The sequence below is a fragment of the Phoca vitulina genome, unplaced genomic scaffold (genome assembly GCF_004348235.1).
Source record: "Phoca vitulina isolate PV1807 unplaced genomic scaffold, GSC_HSeal_1.0 scaffold47, whole genome shotgun sequence".
NCBI lineage: Eukaryota > Metazoa > Chordata > Mammalia > Carnivora > Phocidae > Phoca > Phoca vitulina.
In genome coordinates this window covers 10,267,921-10,285,056 of record NW_022589750.1, presented here as the reverse complement: position 1 = coordinate 10,285,056, position 17,136 = coordinate 10,267,921, and the positions used below count along the sequence as shown (strand labels likewise).

Here is a 17,136-nt window from a genome sequence, read left to right as displayed (position 1 = left end):
GGGGCGCAGACATGGGTCCTCTTGCCCTGCTCAGGCCCTGCGGGGACAGCAGGCTCTCAGCCTCCGTGCCTTCCTCTACCACAGTCCGCTCCCTGGATTCACACCGAAGCTTCACCTGCTTGGCTTTGCCTCTTGCGCAGGAGCTGAGATTTTCGGGGCTCACTGTCCGTTCCCCGCAGGAGTGCAGTGCTCTGCTAGGCGGATGGCTTCTGATGGGGCTTCCTCTGATTCCGGTGAGGAAAGGACCATCCGGACGCTCTCCCAGAGGCGCACTCTCACAAGGGCTCGGGGGGACCAGGAAGGGGCGTGAGCAGGTCCCGAGAGCTTCCACAGCTGAAGATTCAAGGGCCCAGCCCCAGGGGTAAACGGGCTCAAGGCCCCGGAGAGATCACGTTCCGCTCAGCTTCTTCCTCCTCGCCCTGGGGAGACTGAGGACGGCCCGACCCTGAGAGTAATAAGCTCCTCTCCGGGACTCTGCTAGTCCTCTGGGCGGGGAGAAGGAGCGGGATCCGCGAGGTCTGGTCCCGGGCGCGGTTCGGGCAAATCCTGACCGCACGGGTAGCCGGTTAGCAAATTCACCGACTCCTCTCCTTACTTACGTCCGTGTGGTCACTAACTTTCCGCGTGATGGCTCAAATCTGGGTGGCAGCCCATGAGTGTGCGGACTGGCCCATTTCTACCTTGTGAAATCAATGACAAGAAATTAAAAAAAAATACTCATGGAAACATAAAGCATTTATTATTGCTATAGTCAAGGCAAAAATCTCTGAAAACAATTGGCCTTGATAATGGGGGTAGAATCAGAACCATTATTCATGAGTTTACAGTCTGTTCTCTGCCGTCCACACACCCCGGTTTCACATACAGCACTCACCACGGGACGGACCTTTGTTATACAAGAGGGAGAAGAAAGAACTTGGGAGTCACAAAGCATGGCTTACCTACCTCCCTAGTTACCTGACTTAAGATCAATCACTTACTCGAGGTGAACCTGTTTCATCCTGTGTTGTTTAAAAAAAAAAAAAAAAAGGACGGGTCAGGTGGGCCAGAATGAACCCAGCTCCTTGGAGGACCTATTGAGATCACGTGGGTGAGGACTATGAGAACATAAATGAAATTGCCTGGGACGCTTGAAAAAAATGATAACACAACAGAGTATTCCTAGTAACGGTGCTTATAAGCCCTGCAGGGAGGGGCGGGAACCCCATCGCATAGCCTACGTGCGTGGCAGCCTGCGGGACGGTCACCGAGCATCTGAAATCTTGGGGCAGGACAGAAGATATTAACGCCCGAGCCTCCAAACTCACCGAGGAAGGAGCTGGCTTGACAAGCCACGTAATATGGACTCAGCTTTACCCTAGAAACACTTTCTCAGTTTTATTTTACCTTAATATACATCTGTACACACAAGAATAAAAAGGCTATTACACAACGATTCCGTGAGTTTTACCTAGTTTCGAGAATAATGCATGCAGTTACAAATGAGAGGTAGAAACACTGTATTAAAGACCTAAAAATACAAACATCGTATAAATAAATGTTCAAATTAACTGCTGGAATTTCATACAGATAAATAAGGTAAAAATTACATTACTTCGTCAAAGTAAAGGAAAAACCATGTTTTTGTCTGTCTTTATCAGTACACTTAAAATTAGATTAATGCCAAAGAGCTTCTGTGCAATTTGTCAGAGTTTGGATTATGTAGCTAAAAGGATAAAAATAAAGGGATTAAAACTGGAGAGCGGTTTATTCAAGTATTCAAGCAGGTGAGTAAAAGAAACCAAACCATACACAATGCAGGAACCGTTTCTGGAGGGACATGACCTGCCCGCGTTCCCCATGACTAGCTGTTTGGTGAACGGTCAGGACGAACACGAACAATACACATTAGGCTGGAGAGAGCTGCCCGTTTTCCTAAGAGAAGACAAACCTCATTTTTCACTAACTTCATGTAGAAACTCCCATCACCAACAAGCCTTTAGGTCACCAACTTTGTTTTGGCCCTATTAAAATTCTTGAGAGTATCCTGAATTGGTATTTTTTCCTAATACTGCCCAAATAAACTGAGCCTTTAGTAAACCTAGAGACCACAGGCGTTGATGCACATTCTGCATGCACAATAAGAAAATACAACCAAAAGCAAACAACCAGCAACTCAAAAATACCACTGAGAAAATCTGTATGTGTAGACGGATAGGTTAAAAAAATGCAAAGGTTCACACGAACACAAGTTTTTACCATTTAAAAGTCCACTAGAGATTACGTGTGAATTCTGGAAAGGGTGTGTGTATATAATATAATCAAGTAAAATATTTTAAACAAGTCCATTGTGCCTCAGTTAGTTTTAAATTGCAAAATCCAATACACAGTTGTTTTAATAAATTAGTGCAATATGAAAGATTTTGGAAGATTAACATGTGTCCATATTAGATCAAATAGAAGATTTCACAATTTCTTCCAAGAGCCTTCTTTCAGCTTGTTCTCAAGCTCTATTTTCCTGAGCTGTTGAAGGGTGCGTGCTCAGATTTAGACAAGCCTACCCCAGATATCCAACTGTCTGGATGAGATGTCCATTTTTTTTACTTTTATACCTCAGTAAACACGTGGAATTTCACACACTGCTCTGGTGAACTGAGTACAGAGCCATTCACTTTGTTTCGTTCTTAATTATCCTTAGGAATAACTGCACTGATATTTCTATTTCTAAGGTACATTTATTGACCAAGTTCAAACTGAGAGCCAACTGGAATACTCTTGCTTCTGCTTCTACACAGAAAAGGGAAGGGGTGACGTCTCCAATAAGGCAGATTTCCTACAAGTATGTAGTTTTTGGATTGTTTTTCCTTTTTGAAGTCATGCTTGTTCTTTGGTAGTCACCAGGTGAGAAACTAAGGTTTCCTGGGGTTGGGGAAACAGAACCCAAGCCGTGATACCAAACTTCTCTCCTCAGTCCCACCACTGGTCCAGGGACGAGCCCTCGGCCGCTCACAGGGTCGCGGTGCTACAGCACAGTGCTGACAATCTTCTTTCAATACTAGTTTTATCTAAAAATAAAATAAATTCATATCGAAAATCATTTCTATTGTCAAAACCAAGGCAAGAAGAACTAATGAAAAAAAAAAAAACCACCACCACTAATTCTCTACGTGCATCCTTGTCTCTGTACTTTCTTTGGCCCAAAGTTAACCATTCTGAGTATTTTTTCTTCTTTCTGCCTGATAATTGTTGAGATGTAATTTCCAGCTCAGTGATGCGCAGTGGCAAAACCTAGCACGTAAGATAAAGGACACTTAGATCTTAGGGCGCCTGGGTGGCTCAGTCGTTAGGCGTCTGCCTTCAGCTCAGGTCATGATCCCAGGGTCCTGGGATCGAGCCCCACATCAGGCTCCCTACTCGGCAGGAAGCCTGCTTCTCCCTCTCCCACTCCCCCTGCTTGTGTTCCCTCTCTCACTGTGTCTCTCTCTGTCAAATACATAAATAAAATCTTAAAAAAAAAAAAAAGGACACTTAGATCTTAACAGCTAGCTTTCTCACAACTGCAAATCATTTTAGAACTGTCATCCCCTTGAGGCTCTTCAAAATGTGGTGTGAGCACGTATACTCCAAAGGGTCCACCACCTCCTCCTCAAACACCAGTGCATCTATATGGTAAATGATATCATCATCCTGGCAGCCTATCAATCTCCACTCTGCTGTCTATTCCAGATCTATCGTAGAGTCGTCAGAGAGTCTTCGTGAAATTCTCTGGTCACCAATAAGCTCACGAGGCTTAAAATAGCTGCATTTATGATTATTTAACAATAAAACCAATGCACAAACACACATCTGACAGCACAGTACTGCACTGTAAAAATCAAAAGCCACCAGGACTTCATGGGCATTATCTCCAATCCTCAAACTCTCTCATCTTTTGGAAGAAGAAACAGACCACAGAAAAGGCAGGTGATTTGCCCAAAGCCAAGACCCAAACCCAGGCAGTACGATGCCAAACTGCTTGCTCTTCCTGCTGCATCTGAGGGAGACAACTCCGTTGTCATCGATAAACACACTGATTTCTAAGTCAACTTACATTTATGCACATTTTCGATATCGGCAGGGTCCTGGAGAATCTTAGTTAGGCCTTCCAGAAGAAGGGCTGCCTTATGATAGCGATAAACAATATCTTCCGTCTGCTGAAACATCTCATCCAGGGCTGCGGACTGAACCTGAAGCCAAGTCAGCAGAAACGAAGAGAGTCTTAACTTTTCCAAGAAAATATGAATCCATTTGGGCAATGCAGATTTTATTGCAATCTTTCTAAAATTAACACATTTTGACAAAATGATATAATCTACCAAACTATATAAAACTCAAAGATTCATCAGATGGGCAAAATAAAACAGGAGCTTCTTGATGAGAGTTACTCTGCTTTCAAATGTGATCTTGGACTCAGATGCAGGACTCATAAAACTTATACTTCTAAAGTGGCTCTTCTAGGACTACACTAAAAAGTTTATTTTAAACATACACTTTCATACTAGGGCAACTTGACCATTTCATTAAAGTAGATTTTGTTATAATAAGATAATTAAATGGTGCTAAAAGTCATCTGTTAGCACTGCGCACAAGGTGAAGGAGAGCACACCATCCAGAAGGACGTACAGGTCTGGAAAACATGGCATTCTAATTCCAAGGGATACGTGGTATTAGAGGAGGAAGCCCTGGAATGGTACAGAATATATACTGGGTGCATCTAAGCCAACTATGGAAGAGAAGATTAGGGAAAGCCTCCAGGAAGTGATGTTTAGGTTGAGCCTGGAGAAGGAGCAGGGAGCCCGCCAGGTGATGGAAAAGGTGGGTAGGGGCTTTCTGGAAAGATGGGACGCAGTAGTATTCACAGGTTGTATTTGAGAAGTTTTCCCAACAGTATTCTGAAATGAGGCCCCAAATGGCATCACTTAGGGCAAGTCAGTAAACCAAGACTTAATACCCAATCTAACTGCAGTCTCAGTCCCTCGGGAATGTAACTTTTAACCAGTCAACATGGCATTTCCTGGTCAATAGACCCCTTCCGCTCCCCCACAGGAGGGCAACTTTGCCTGAACAATGCACTTCTGGCTAATAAATTCCTTTCTTCTTTTTTATGGCCCTCTCTCCCTTTTAAAAACCTTTGCTTTATTTAGCTCAGCAGAGCTCCCCTCTACTTGCTAGATGGGATGCTGCCTGATTCATAAGTCATTTAACAAAGCCAATTAGATCTTCAATTTTACTTGGCTGAATTTTGTTTTTGAACATTCTCTTTAAATCATTAAATACCAGGACTGTCAGTAACCCAGTATCCTAATGTATTTGTCAATATCATCTGTTTCTTCCAAACAATACTTTAAAGCCACTTAACAATAAAACAAACAAAATGGGTACAGAAGGTCCATTCTGAAAAGGAAAAAGAAATAACTAAACGTAGTGCTAATAACAGTAAGCTGGCTATGCAGCCCGGGCAAAGTCAATACTGCTCTTATTATCAGAAAAGAACAGAACACCATAACTCCTTTGGAGATGACAGGACATTCTTCCTGGCACAAACTTCTAAAAATAATTTATCATATGAAGTGTTAATTCAGTATAGAGTGATAGAATGCATATTATTCATAGCAATAGTTTAGAGCAAAATACTGTCTATTATTCTTGTCAACAGTTTATATTCTACAGTTATTTTCCCATGACTTTTGATAATGGCTTTCAGAATGAGGCCAAGGGCAGTATAACAGTACAATTCAAAGCGGACAAATTTGGCAGGGGAGAAGGAGATTTATTATGTTAATGTGGCAAAAATAACATTGGTCACTAATTTTTTCCCCACTTAACCACTTCTTTAACAGTCCCTAATTTCATCTCTACTTCAGAGCAGTTTTCCCCTCATGAGACAGAAACAAGTGATTTCCAGAAGTATAGCTACACAGCTGGAAAAGCAGATTTTACTTTGTGTCTATACTTAAGTAAGGTCAGTAAGCAGAGTCTGGGCATGTGGATTGGTTAACACAGCAGTATTTCTTCTAATGTTTTATTATGCCAAAATTTCTTAAATAGTAGAAAATGCGGAAAATGCATATCCAGCCAAGGCTCTTAGATGCAAAGTATAAAAAGATTAGACAGTCCTAATGTTAGCCATTTTAAGAGGTACAATGAAATGTCACCAAGTGTGGTAGTCAATGTTACTTAATGTGTTACTTGTGCTAATGACATCCAATTACTCCTTTCGTAAGAGGGAGTCACAATGTTTGGGACTTGGGAATGGTTAAGGGCAGAAACTCTTTTTAAAAGGAGAACGTCAAAGGGCGCCTGGGTGGTGCAGTCGGTTTAGCTTCTGACTCTTGGTTTTGGCTCAGGCTGTGACCTCAGGGTCATGAGATCGAGTCCTGCGTCGGGTTCTGTGCTCAGCACAGAGTCTGCTTGAGACTCTCTCTGCCCCTCCCACTAGTGCTCTCTCGCTCAGATAAATAAATCTTTTTAAAAAATAAAAAAAGGGGCGCCTGGGTGGCTCAGTCGTTAAGCGTCTGCCTTCAGCTCAGGTCATGATCCCAGGGTCCTGGGATCGAGTCCCACATCGGGCTCCCTGCTCGGCAGGAAGCCTGCTTCTCCCTCTCCCCCTCCCCCTGCTTGTGTTCCTGCTCTCGCTATCTCTCTCTCTGTCAAATAAATAAATAAAATCTTAAAAAATAAACAAATAAAAAATAAAAAAAATTAAAAAAGGAAAGTATCAAGTAGGTATTCAACTCAAAAGATACTCTTATATAATATTCAACCTCAGAAAGGGTTACCATTTCTACAGCACAGTTATAGATGAGTTTCTCTGCGGTCACGCTGTTGATTTCATCAATAAATCTCTGTTTGTCAGAGAAGAAGCGATTCAGCTTTTCTGTAAGTTTCTTGCACATGGTGATGCAGAATTTGTATTGTTCATTCAGATTTTTGACAACTGAAAAGAAGTTGAGATGAGAACTAATTTTAATTTTCCTCCCAAAATAAAAACAAAGTCACAGTAACATGCACCTTTTCCATTGATTTAAGTAAAGTGGCACTAAATGATCCTTGAGGGAAAAAAGACCGGAAATCAGATTCTTTCATGGGTTCTCTTCCAGTTAAGAAAAAGTTGAGAATAAAGCGCTTCTGACTGTTCTATCAATTAAATGGCAAAAACAAAACCCAGAGAAGTCAGCATCTTTGCCCATCTAAGAATATTTAATAACACAGGATTCCTCATCAAACTCTCTCTCGGTGTGATGGGGAAAGGGGCGGCGTGAGGGCGTGGGCGTCCAGTGGTCACACTGCCCCCGTACCTTGTTTCACAGCCGTGGACGGGCTCAGCTTCCCGGACTTGATCTGGGCTTTGGCGAGATGCAGAGAGGCTGCTAAGAGCTGGGCTGCTTTCATGTATAACACCAGCTGCTCCACCCGCCTGCACCCGGAAGGAAGACAGCAGAGTGTTATCCTGGGAGCCAACACGCCAGACTCCACTCTCTACGCATAGGGTCACCATTCAGATAGCATTTCTAAAGGAATGCCATTCTCCTTGACATTTTTAGTGCACAAATAACTCCTGAAGGAAAACGGTTCACTTTGAATACAACAGGTAGACTCAAAAACCAATACAATCTCTTCATCATCAAATATCTTCAACAGTATCAGTTACAAGGAAAAGGCAATGCTAAGGTTGCAGGATCTTCAAGTCCTGGCTCACAAGTGAAATCTAGCACAGTAACATAACTAAGAGCTCCCTTGAAGCTTTTCATGAGGAGACATGATCGCTGGCGTGTGACAGGCCCTCCATCTCAGACACGAATTTACAGAAAGCACGGAGAATCTGTAAGTGAATGACAAAGGGGGCACGTACCCCCAGTCTTTGCTCAGCTGGCTGATCTGGTCCACGACCACACTCTCCTGGATCTGGTACAAGGAGACAGCGGATGTGCACAGCTCCGGGTGACCCCCCCGCACGGCTGTCAGGTCCAGCACGCACTCCGTGAACATCAGCATCATGTTGAGGTGGCGTAAGGTGTCCGTGTGTTCTCGCTGTGGCAAAGCCAATTTGTCTTAGAAACTTGCAGCTAAGAAGAGGTGCATACTTGTTTCTGTATATAAACCAGGGTCGATGCTACAGTGTTTCTATACTTAGGAATATCAGAATGAGCAGAACAGACTAAGATTTTTAAATTCTAGAAAACTAGTAAGAAAATAAACACAGGTGAAACAAAATGTGGGTGTGTGCGTGTGTTTGTGTGTATGGATGAGAGTGGCCACAAAATGAAGTTTCAAAGATATGAGGTCACTGTGCTTTTACTAGAAAAAACAACAACAACAAAACCAAACAATTAAATCAATATACATGACAAAATAAATTATCAGGATTATAAGGATATGCTGCACATTAAACCACACTTCTTGATAGTTTTGCAGATTCTACTGTCTTATAGTTTCAGGGATGCTTTATTTTAATTTCTGCTGGGTTTTCAGTTCACAGGGATTCCTAATACCAAAGCTCTAAATTTCTGTGAGCTGCTCAGTTAGTTAATGAGGGGAGTATAGGCAGACATAGTAGCATGCATTAAAAATGGGTAGTCTAAAATTAATGTTGTTTTGAGATGTGTTTTTAGCTATAAATGTTTCCTGAAATCTCAAATAAGACTAAACTTCTCATTCTCCTTTTATGATTAAAAAAAGGATGAGAATCATTTTCCTAGAGAAAGGAGAATAAACCAATTAGCTTGTGAAGGTCTGACAGCGTACTGGACTATATATTCTAATACACTGGAAAATGTATTGGAAAACAATTTGTGTCTAATCTGATGGAGACTGAAAAAACTCTGACAACTGCTTTTCCAATTTTAGCATTAGGTCACACACATGTTCAAGATTACTACTAAATCTACTATAAAATCACTGATACATTTTGCAGGCACCATTTTATACCTTTTCTGTGAAATACCTAGTTCTCATTCACAGAAAATAGAAATGCTACAGGTTCAGCATGGAGAGAGCATCTGTTCTCTTGGTCTGGAGAACTGATCATTTTAATTGGAAGTGGAGGCTAAGTCAGCACTGTAATCAGGGGTGAGGACACCACGTAGGCCACTGCATGCTTCCTGGACGCCAGACCGGGGAACTGAACTGGCACAGTCTTTAAGTCATCGAGTGAACTTCTCCTGTTCTGAATCTGTGTTCGGCATGATTCTGATGTGCGTTTCCCTGCAGAACTGGCTCCACAGAGGACAGGAGCTGGTCTAGGAGTACGAGCATCTGCCTGGGAGGGTTATTTCTGCATCGTGACGCATCTGGCATTATGCTTTATTACTTTTTAAGCCCAAGTGTAATCATTTTTATGTTATAAAGAAAAGCAAGCACTGAAAATAAAAAGTTCTGGTTTTAGGACCAAGGTTATGCTTTCCAAGTCCTATCAATAGTAACTAAACTTCAGAGGAAAAATCTCTGTCACTTCCTATCAACCAAAGCTTGTTGGATGAGTGTCACTGTCCACATAACTCTGAAAACATGTCAGCAATGGTTTTCAAATAGAAAAGACAAGCTAAAGAAAAGAAAAAACCCGTCGGAACTTTCGAGAGCATTTAGCTCTCCCGCCGTGGCTACGACACCCTCCAGGGCTCTTCTCACCTCCATCAGTGTCTCCTCTGGCAGTTCAGGGGCCTCAAAGGTGATGAGCCCCTCCAGGCTGGGGGGTGAAGCACCATAAGACATGTATCTCAGGCTGGGCGCGGCCTCGGCTCCGGGAGGGGAAGCCCCCCAGCCCGGCCCCGGTGGGGAGCCCATAGCCACACGGCCACCGGCCGAGCACAGGGAGCCCCCGGAGCTGCTGGAGCCGGCTGCAAGGAGAGGGGACAGTGAGGGCGTGGGCGGGGCGGCTGCACCGGCCCCTTCCGCCAGCCCAGGAGCAGTCACGGACCCCCTACCGCAGTGTATGAATAGGTCTTATTTTTCCAAGTTCACCTTTATTCCTCCCTTATACGCCTATTTCATAGACATCATCATGGCTAGTTTTTAAACAAGTTTATAGCATATACATTTTTCCCTGTTGCCCCATAGTCCTCATCATCATTAAACGCAATGGACGCACAGCAGTTCCCTAAATTTATACATGTGATGGTTGCCTGGAGGATTTATACTATTTCTGATTTTTTATATCACAGATAACACTATAATGAAATCCAAAGTTTCTCCTTCTTTTGAATGATTCATTTGTGATAAGTACTCTGAAGTGGTATTGTAAACTGGAATGGGATTACCACAGATCAAATGTTACAAACATTTTTACCGCTCTCGTACGAACTGCCATGCTACCTTCAACAGCAGGCGTGAGTAAGCACACAGATCCCACCAAACCTCAGCAACACTGGGCACTACAACCTTTTAGTGTTGGCTTAGTTAACAGGTATGAAATATCACTTTCTGAAAATGACATTTTATTATCTAGTATCTGAAGAACAAGATTATTGGCTCCTACTTCCTCTCTCGTTATCTATTTATAATCCTTTGCTTATGAATCTCCTGACATCTTGATTGGTAACTTACGTAGCATAAGAGAATTTAAAGGACACAAGGTAAAATATGGATGACAATGCCAAATGATAACTCATTTCAAGTCCAATCTAAATACTTTCTTAATTTGGGGTATTAATAACCTACTTATAGAGTATGGATGATAAAACCAATCTACTGGCCTATCTAAATGTAGGTAGGATTAAGTGCAAAGATTCGGACCCAAAGTACGAAAAAAGGTGAAACTTAGGTCCCTAAAAGAACAAAGCAACCATCTACCATTTCAAAAAATTTACCAGAGGTACTAAAATAAGCCTTTAATATAAGAAGCACCATAGATGCGTAGCTGCTTCATCATGGAAAAGTCACATTTATGTTATATTGCTATAATATAGTATTATAAACATACAGTACTTTTACTTTATAAAGCCCCCCCCAAAGGTCCCATTTACACCCTATAACCCTTTAAGGTCAAGAAAATGATGATCTCAATGTCATTGGTAAAGAAACTGAAGTCCAGAGAGGCTGAGGGACTCGTCTGAGTCGCATCAAGTCATTGACAGAACACTGCACTCCAAACACAAGCCAAAATGATAACAAGACAATTCTTCACCTGAGGTTGTTCTTGTGCGGAGGACCGTATGGGCAGCAGTGGGGGCCGCCGCACTGTGTGGAGGAGATCCTACAGTGAACAGGACAGCCCTGGAACTTGCTGCTGTTCCCAGAGCAGGTGCCAGTCCACCACCACAAGCTCCTGCAGGGGCTTCAGGGAAAAGTTGACAAAACGTCACATTGCTTCCACAGTGTTTATATTTGGGGGTGGGATTATAGGGAGACCTTTACTTTTATAGCAGCGTTTCTGGGGCTTTTTTATATTAAGTATTTATTATTCTTAACATCAGAAATTCAACACAGATCGCCATTAAGGGATCTTATGGTAATCTCTTCTCAGCTGTGAATCTTCTTCACACCAAAGCCTCCTATTCAGAGTCACTTCTGTATACTTCTAAAGGACACAAGCTGTAGTCACACCTGGTAAGGATCATTCGAAGAAGGGGAAACCAAGAACTTAGACTAAAAATGTGAGGGAAAGCCAAAGGGAGATCAGGAGTCTCCATGGTGTAAGAGCTTTAAGAGACAGAGAAAGCTGAGTCAATGGAATTGCAGCCGTACATCTGTCAGGAAGAAATGGGAGTGGGACCCAGTGTCAGGGGCCCTGATGGGCTGAACGTGGGCTAAAGGAAGGCAAGGTGGAAAGCCTCTCTCCACCAAACTACGCAGAATCAATAAAAGTTGTCCAAAGCTTTTTCACACTCAAGCATCTCAAAAACATTACATTTCCGATGACACAGAATGGAGGTGGGAGTTAACAACACAAATCACAAAGTTAAAACCAGATATAGAAAAAAACCTGCCATCAGTGTCCATCCTATCCACAACAGAGCATAACAAACTTGAAGCATCTAATTAACAGAACACAGTTCATAAAAATCTTCTAGGGAGCAAGGAACAGTAGGTGGAAACTAAATAGTATCTATTGTTACATGAGATGTACAAAATGACACATATTCTCTTTATGTTATGATTTTATTTTAGTAGGTATACATGTATTTAAAGATGGTCATGGGGCGCCTGGGTGGCTCAGTTGGTTGGGCGACTGCCTTCAGCTCAGGTCATGGTCCCAGAGTCCTGGGATCGAATCCCACATCGGGCTCCCGGCTCAGTGGGGAGCCTGCTTCTCCCTCTGACCCTCTCCCCTCTCATGCTGTTTCTCTCTCTCTCTCTCAAATAAATAAATGGATAAAATCTTAAAAAAAAAAAAAAAAGATGGTCATGGATATATTTTAAGAGCCAATGACCCTATTTTTCTTACGGTCTTAAGTTTTTCCTACTATCAGCAGTTTTTATTTTCAGAAATGGAAACTTCATGATTAAAAAGAGAAATTTGTGATTTCAAATGATAATAAAGTTCATGTGGAAAAGGAAGAGAAAAAGAGGATAAAAATGATCAAAGATACATTTTATGCCTAAATGTTGTTTAAGGAGAAAAATCTGGTTTCACATACACAAACTTGGACTTAAATTACAACACATATTCATGCAGAACTTACAAACCCTATAAATTTAAATTAATCTGTAAAGGGGGACGAGACATAAAATGGTCTTTCAAACAAGCTAATTTCAAAAACCATTCCAACTTGTAGTGACTGACTTCTGGTAAACAGCACATAGAACAACGACTTCCAGGACGGCAGTGTGAAGTGTGAGGAGCATCACAGACCTGCTTCTCAGTGAAACAACCGTAACTGGTGAAAATTAATTTTTTTAAAGACTTATTTGTTCATTTAAGAAAGAGAGAGGGGAGTAGGGACTGAGGGAGAGAGAGTCTTAAGTAGACTTGGTGCTGAGCGTGGAGCCCTACATGGGGCTCGACCTCACGACCCTGAGAGCACAACTGAGCAGAAACCAAGAGTCAGACACTTAGCTGACTGCACCACCGAGGCATCCTGGTGGAAATTATTTTTTTTTAAAAAAACAACCACTTAGGGGCACCTGGGTACATGCACCCTTATGTTCAATGCAGCATTATTTACAAATGCAAAGATATGGAAGCAACCTAAGCGTCCATCAACAGATAAAGATGTGGTGTGTAGGTGTTTTACTTATACAGTGGAGTATTACGCAGCCATAAAAAGGGACGGGATCTTGCCATTTGTGACAATGTGGAGGGACCCAGAGGGTATTATGCCCAAGTGAAATAAGTCAGACTGAAAAAGACAAATACCATATGATTTCACTCATATGTGGAATCTGAAAAACAAAACAAATTAATAAACAAACAAAAAGCAGAATCAAACCTAAAAATACAGAGAACAAACTGATGGTTGCCAGAGGGGAGGGGTGAGGGGGAAGGCAAAATGGGTGAAGGGGAGTGGAAGATACAGGCTTACAGTTATCAAATGAGTAAGTCATGGGAACAAAAGGTACAGTATAGGGAATACAGTCAATGATACTATAAGAGTGTATGGGGACAGATGGCAGCTCCACTTTGTGGTGAGCAAAGCATAACATATAGAGATGCTGAATCACTATGCTGTATATCGAAAACTAACATTGTATGTCAACTATACTCAAGGAAGAAAAAAAAATTTAAAGTAAAGTATGATAACAATGTCTCATCAAATGGAGAATATCAATAGAGAGAGAAATTATAAAAAAGAACCAAGTGCAAATTTGGGAGTTAAAAAGAACAATAACTGAAATTAAAAATTCACTCCAGGGGTTCAACAGCAGATGTGAATTGACAGAAGAAAGAATCCATGAACTCGAAGATAAATCGATAGAGTGTGTGCAATGTGAAGCACAGAGAGAGGAAAGAGAAGAGAGCCTCAAAGAACTAGGAGACACCACTAGGTATACCTATGCATAATGTGTATTCTATGCGTGATGGGGGTACCAGGAGGAGAGGACAGGCAGAAAAAAATATCCAAATAAATAATGGCTGAAAATTTCTCAAGTTTGATGAAAAACATTAATCTGTATATCCAAGAGACTCAACAAACTCAAAGGAAGATAAACTCAGAGAGAGCCACACCCAGAAACATCACAGTAAAACAGGAGAGCAAAGACTAGGAGGCAACCTTGGGAGCAGCAGGAGAACAATGATGTGTCACTTACAGGGGTTTCATTCAATCTACAGATCAATTTGGAAAGTACTGCCATCTTAACAATATTAAGTCATCTGATCTATAAACATGGGGTTTCTTTCCATTTAGTTTTGTCTTCTTTATTTCATCAGTGTTTCGTAGTTTTCAGAATCAAAGTTTTATAGTTTACAATTATAAATTTATTCCTAAGTATTTTATTATTTTTGATGGTATCTTACACGGAATTGTTTTTTCTTAATGTCATTTTCAGATTGTTTCTTGCCAGTGTATGAGAAATACAGTGAATTTTTGGGTACTGATCTTGTACCGTGCAACACTGCTGAATTTATTCGTTCAAATAGTTTTTTAGTGGGTTACACTAGGATTTTCTACATACAAGATCATGCCATCTGTGAATAGAGGTAGTTTTACTTCTTCCTTTCCAAGCTGGGTGTTTTGTTTTTGTTTTTGGCCCAGTTGCCCTGGCTAGAGCCTCCAATACAATGTAGAATAGAAGTGGTGAGAGCAGATACCCTTGTCTTGTTCATGATCTTAGGGGGAAACATTCAACTTTAATCATTTCACCATGTTAGTTGTGCATTTTTCATAGATGTTCTTTATCAGGTGAGTAAATTCACTTCTATTCCTAGCATATTGAGTGTTATTATTACATTAATTGATTTTCATATGTTAAAGCAACTTGGCAATCCAGGGATTTCATTTTAGCAGGTGACACTAATATTCATAATGGAAACTCAAGGACCCAGAATAACCAAAAACAATCTTGAAAAAGAAGAACAAAGGTGGAGGACTCACATTTCCTTGGTTACTATAAAGTATAGTAATCATAGCAGTATGGTACCAGTATAACAGACATATAGATTGATGAAACAGAATTAGGAGTCCAGAAATAAACACATTTATAGTCGATAGATTTTTTTTTTACAAGGCTGATAAAACAATTCAATGGAAGAAAGAATAATCTTTTCAATAAATGGTGCTGGGATCACTGAATATCCACACACAAAAGAATGAAGTTGGACCCCTACATCACATCATCCACAAGAAGCCAGTCAAAGTGGATCACAGATCTAAACGTAAGAGCTAAGATATAAAACTCTAAGGAAAGAATATAGTTAGGCAAGGGTCATATGCTACTTAAGAAGGAGTATCTAGGGAAACTGAAAAACAACAGAGAAAAGTTTAGCTTGACACCTACAGCTACAGTAAACACTAAGCACAGCCGAACTCCTAGCCAGGACAACAAAAAAACTTCATACTATTTAACTCAATTCCTTTTATCCAATATATCATGTCAGACTTCCAAAAAAAAAAAAATTAAAAGATATACTAAAATGTAAAAATAGTTTGATGAGACAGAGCAGTCATCAGAACCAGGCTCACATATAGCACAGATTGGGATTGATTGTCAGACTAGAAATTTAAAATAAATATGATTAATATGCTAAGCGCTCATTAGGGAAAAGTAAACAACATGTAAGAATAGATGGGTAACATAAGCACAGAGATGGAAACTCTACAAAAGAATCAAAAGGAAAAGTTTTAAATCAAAATCACTGAAACTGAAATGAATAATGCATTTGATGAGCTCACCAGTAGATGGACATGGCTGAGGAGAGAATCAGTTAGCTTGAAGATGTGCCAATATGAACTTCCAAAACTGGAAAGCAAATACAAAGAAGAATGAAAACAAAGACGGAATATTCAAGAACCGCAGGACAACGACAGAAGTATAACATATACGAAATGGGAATATCAGAGGGGAAGAGAGAGAGAAAAGAAGAAATATTTGTAGTAGTAACGACCGAGAATTTTCCAAAATTAATGACAGAACCAAACCACAAATCCAGGAAGCTCAGAGAACACCAAGCAGGATGAATACCAAAAAAATTACACCTAAACATATCATATTCAAACTACAGAGAATCAAAGACAAAGAAAAAATCCTGAAAGAAGCCAAAGAAAAAACACCTCACCTATAGAAGAGTAAGAGTAAGAATTACATTGGACTTCCCTTCAGAAACCATGCAAGTAAGAAAAGAGTGGAGTATTCTCTTTGGATTAGAAACCATGTTCAATCAGATATTTGATGGTCCAGATATTTCCTTCTTGGGATGCTAATGGGAGAATCAATAAAAAAAATTACAGAGAAAATGAGAACGAAGAGATTACAATAGTGATTCTCAAATTTAGGTGTATATAATGATCATGGGGAGAGGTTTTTCTTTTAAAGATTTTATTTATTTATTTGAGAGAGAGAGAGAGAGAGCACGAGCAGGGGCGGGGAGAGTCAGAGGGAGAAGCAGGCTCCCTGCTGAGCGGGGAGCCCAACATGGGGCTCGATCCCAGGACTCTGGGAGCACGACCTGAGCCGAAGGCAGATGCTTAACTGACTGAGCCACCCAGGTGCCCGGGAGTTTGTTAAAAATACAGATTCCTAGAATCCATTCCCAGAAAATTTGGTTAAACAAGTCTGGGTTATGGTCTGCAACCTGCCCTTCATTTTATGTTTTGACAAGCAATCCAAATAATCTAGATGTGGGTCTATGGACAGGTCTCTAAACAACTATGAAAAGGCTACGGGATCTCAGTGACCTATGGGTTTTTTTTATAGGATCTACTCACTGTATAAGAAATGCTCAAGAGTACATACATGTTTGTTTAAGCTAACTTTGGCCAGTATTATCCTACCAATAAAAACCAATCTTGGGCGCCTGGGTGGCTCAGTTGGTTAAGCAACTGCCTTCGGCTCAGGTCATGATCCTGGAGTCCCGGGATCGAGTCCCGCGTCGGGCTTCCTGCTCAGCGGTGAGTCTGCTTCTCCCTCTGACCCTCCCCCCTCTCATGCTTTCTCTATCTCATTCTCTCTCTCAAATAAATAAATAAAATCTTTAAAAAAAAAAAAAAAAACCAATCTTGGGTCAGAATTCTTCCTAACTGG

At 41.1% G+C, this 17,136-nt stretch overlaps 1 protein-coding gene across 1 annotated transcript in view; it reads right to left on the bottom strand.

Annotated features, from left to right (window-relative positions):
- Positions 1-1,630: 1,630 nt before the first annotated feature.
- ULK2 (unc-51 like autophagy activating kinase 2) overlaps positions 1,631-17,136 on the bottom strand; it is an 80,182-nt gene continuing 64,676 nt past the window's right edge. Inside the window, exons 21-27 of the mRNA XM_032431654.1 lie at positions 11,141-11,290; positions 9,646-9,854; positions 7,871-8,049; positions 7,317-7,435; positions 6,798-6,955; positions 4,070-4,205; positions 1,631-3,044 (exon numbers count right to left, since the gene is read on the bottom strand). Of these exons, the coding sequence (XP_032287545.1) occupies positions 2,986-3,044; positions 4,070-4,205; positions 6,798-6,955; positions 7,317-7,435; positions 7,871-8,049; positions 9,646-9,854; positions 11,141-11,290 (1,010 nt within the window). The 3' untranslated portion in view covers positions 1,631-2,985. The remainder of the gene's footprint in view (positions 3,045-4,069; positions 4,206-6,797; positions 6,956-7,316; positions 7,436-7,870; positions 8,050-9,645; positions 9,855-11,140; positions 11,291-17,136) is intronic.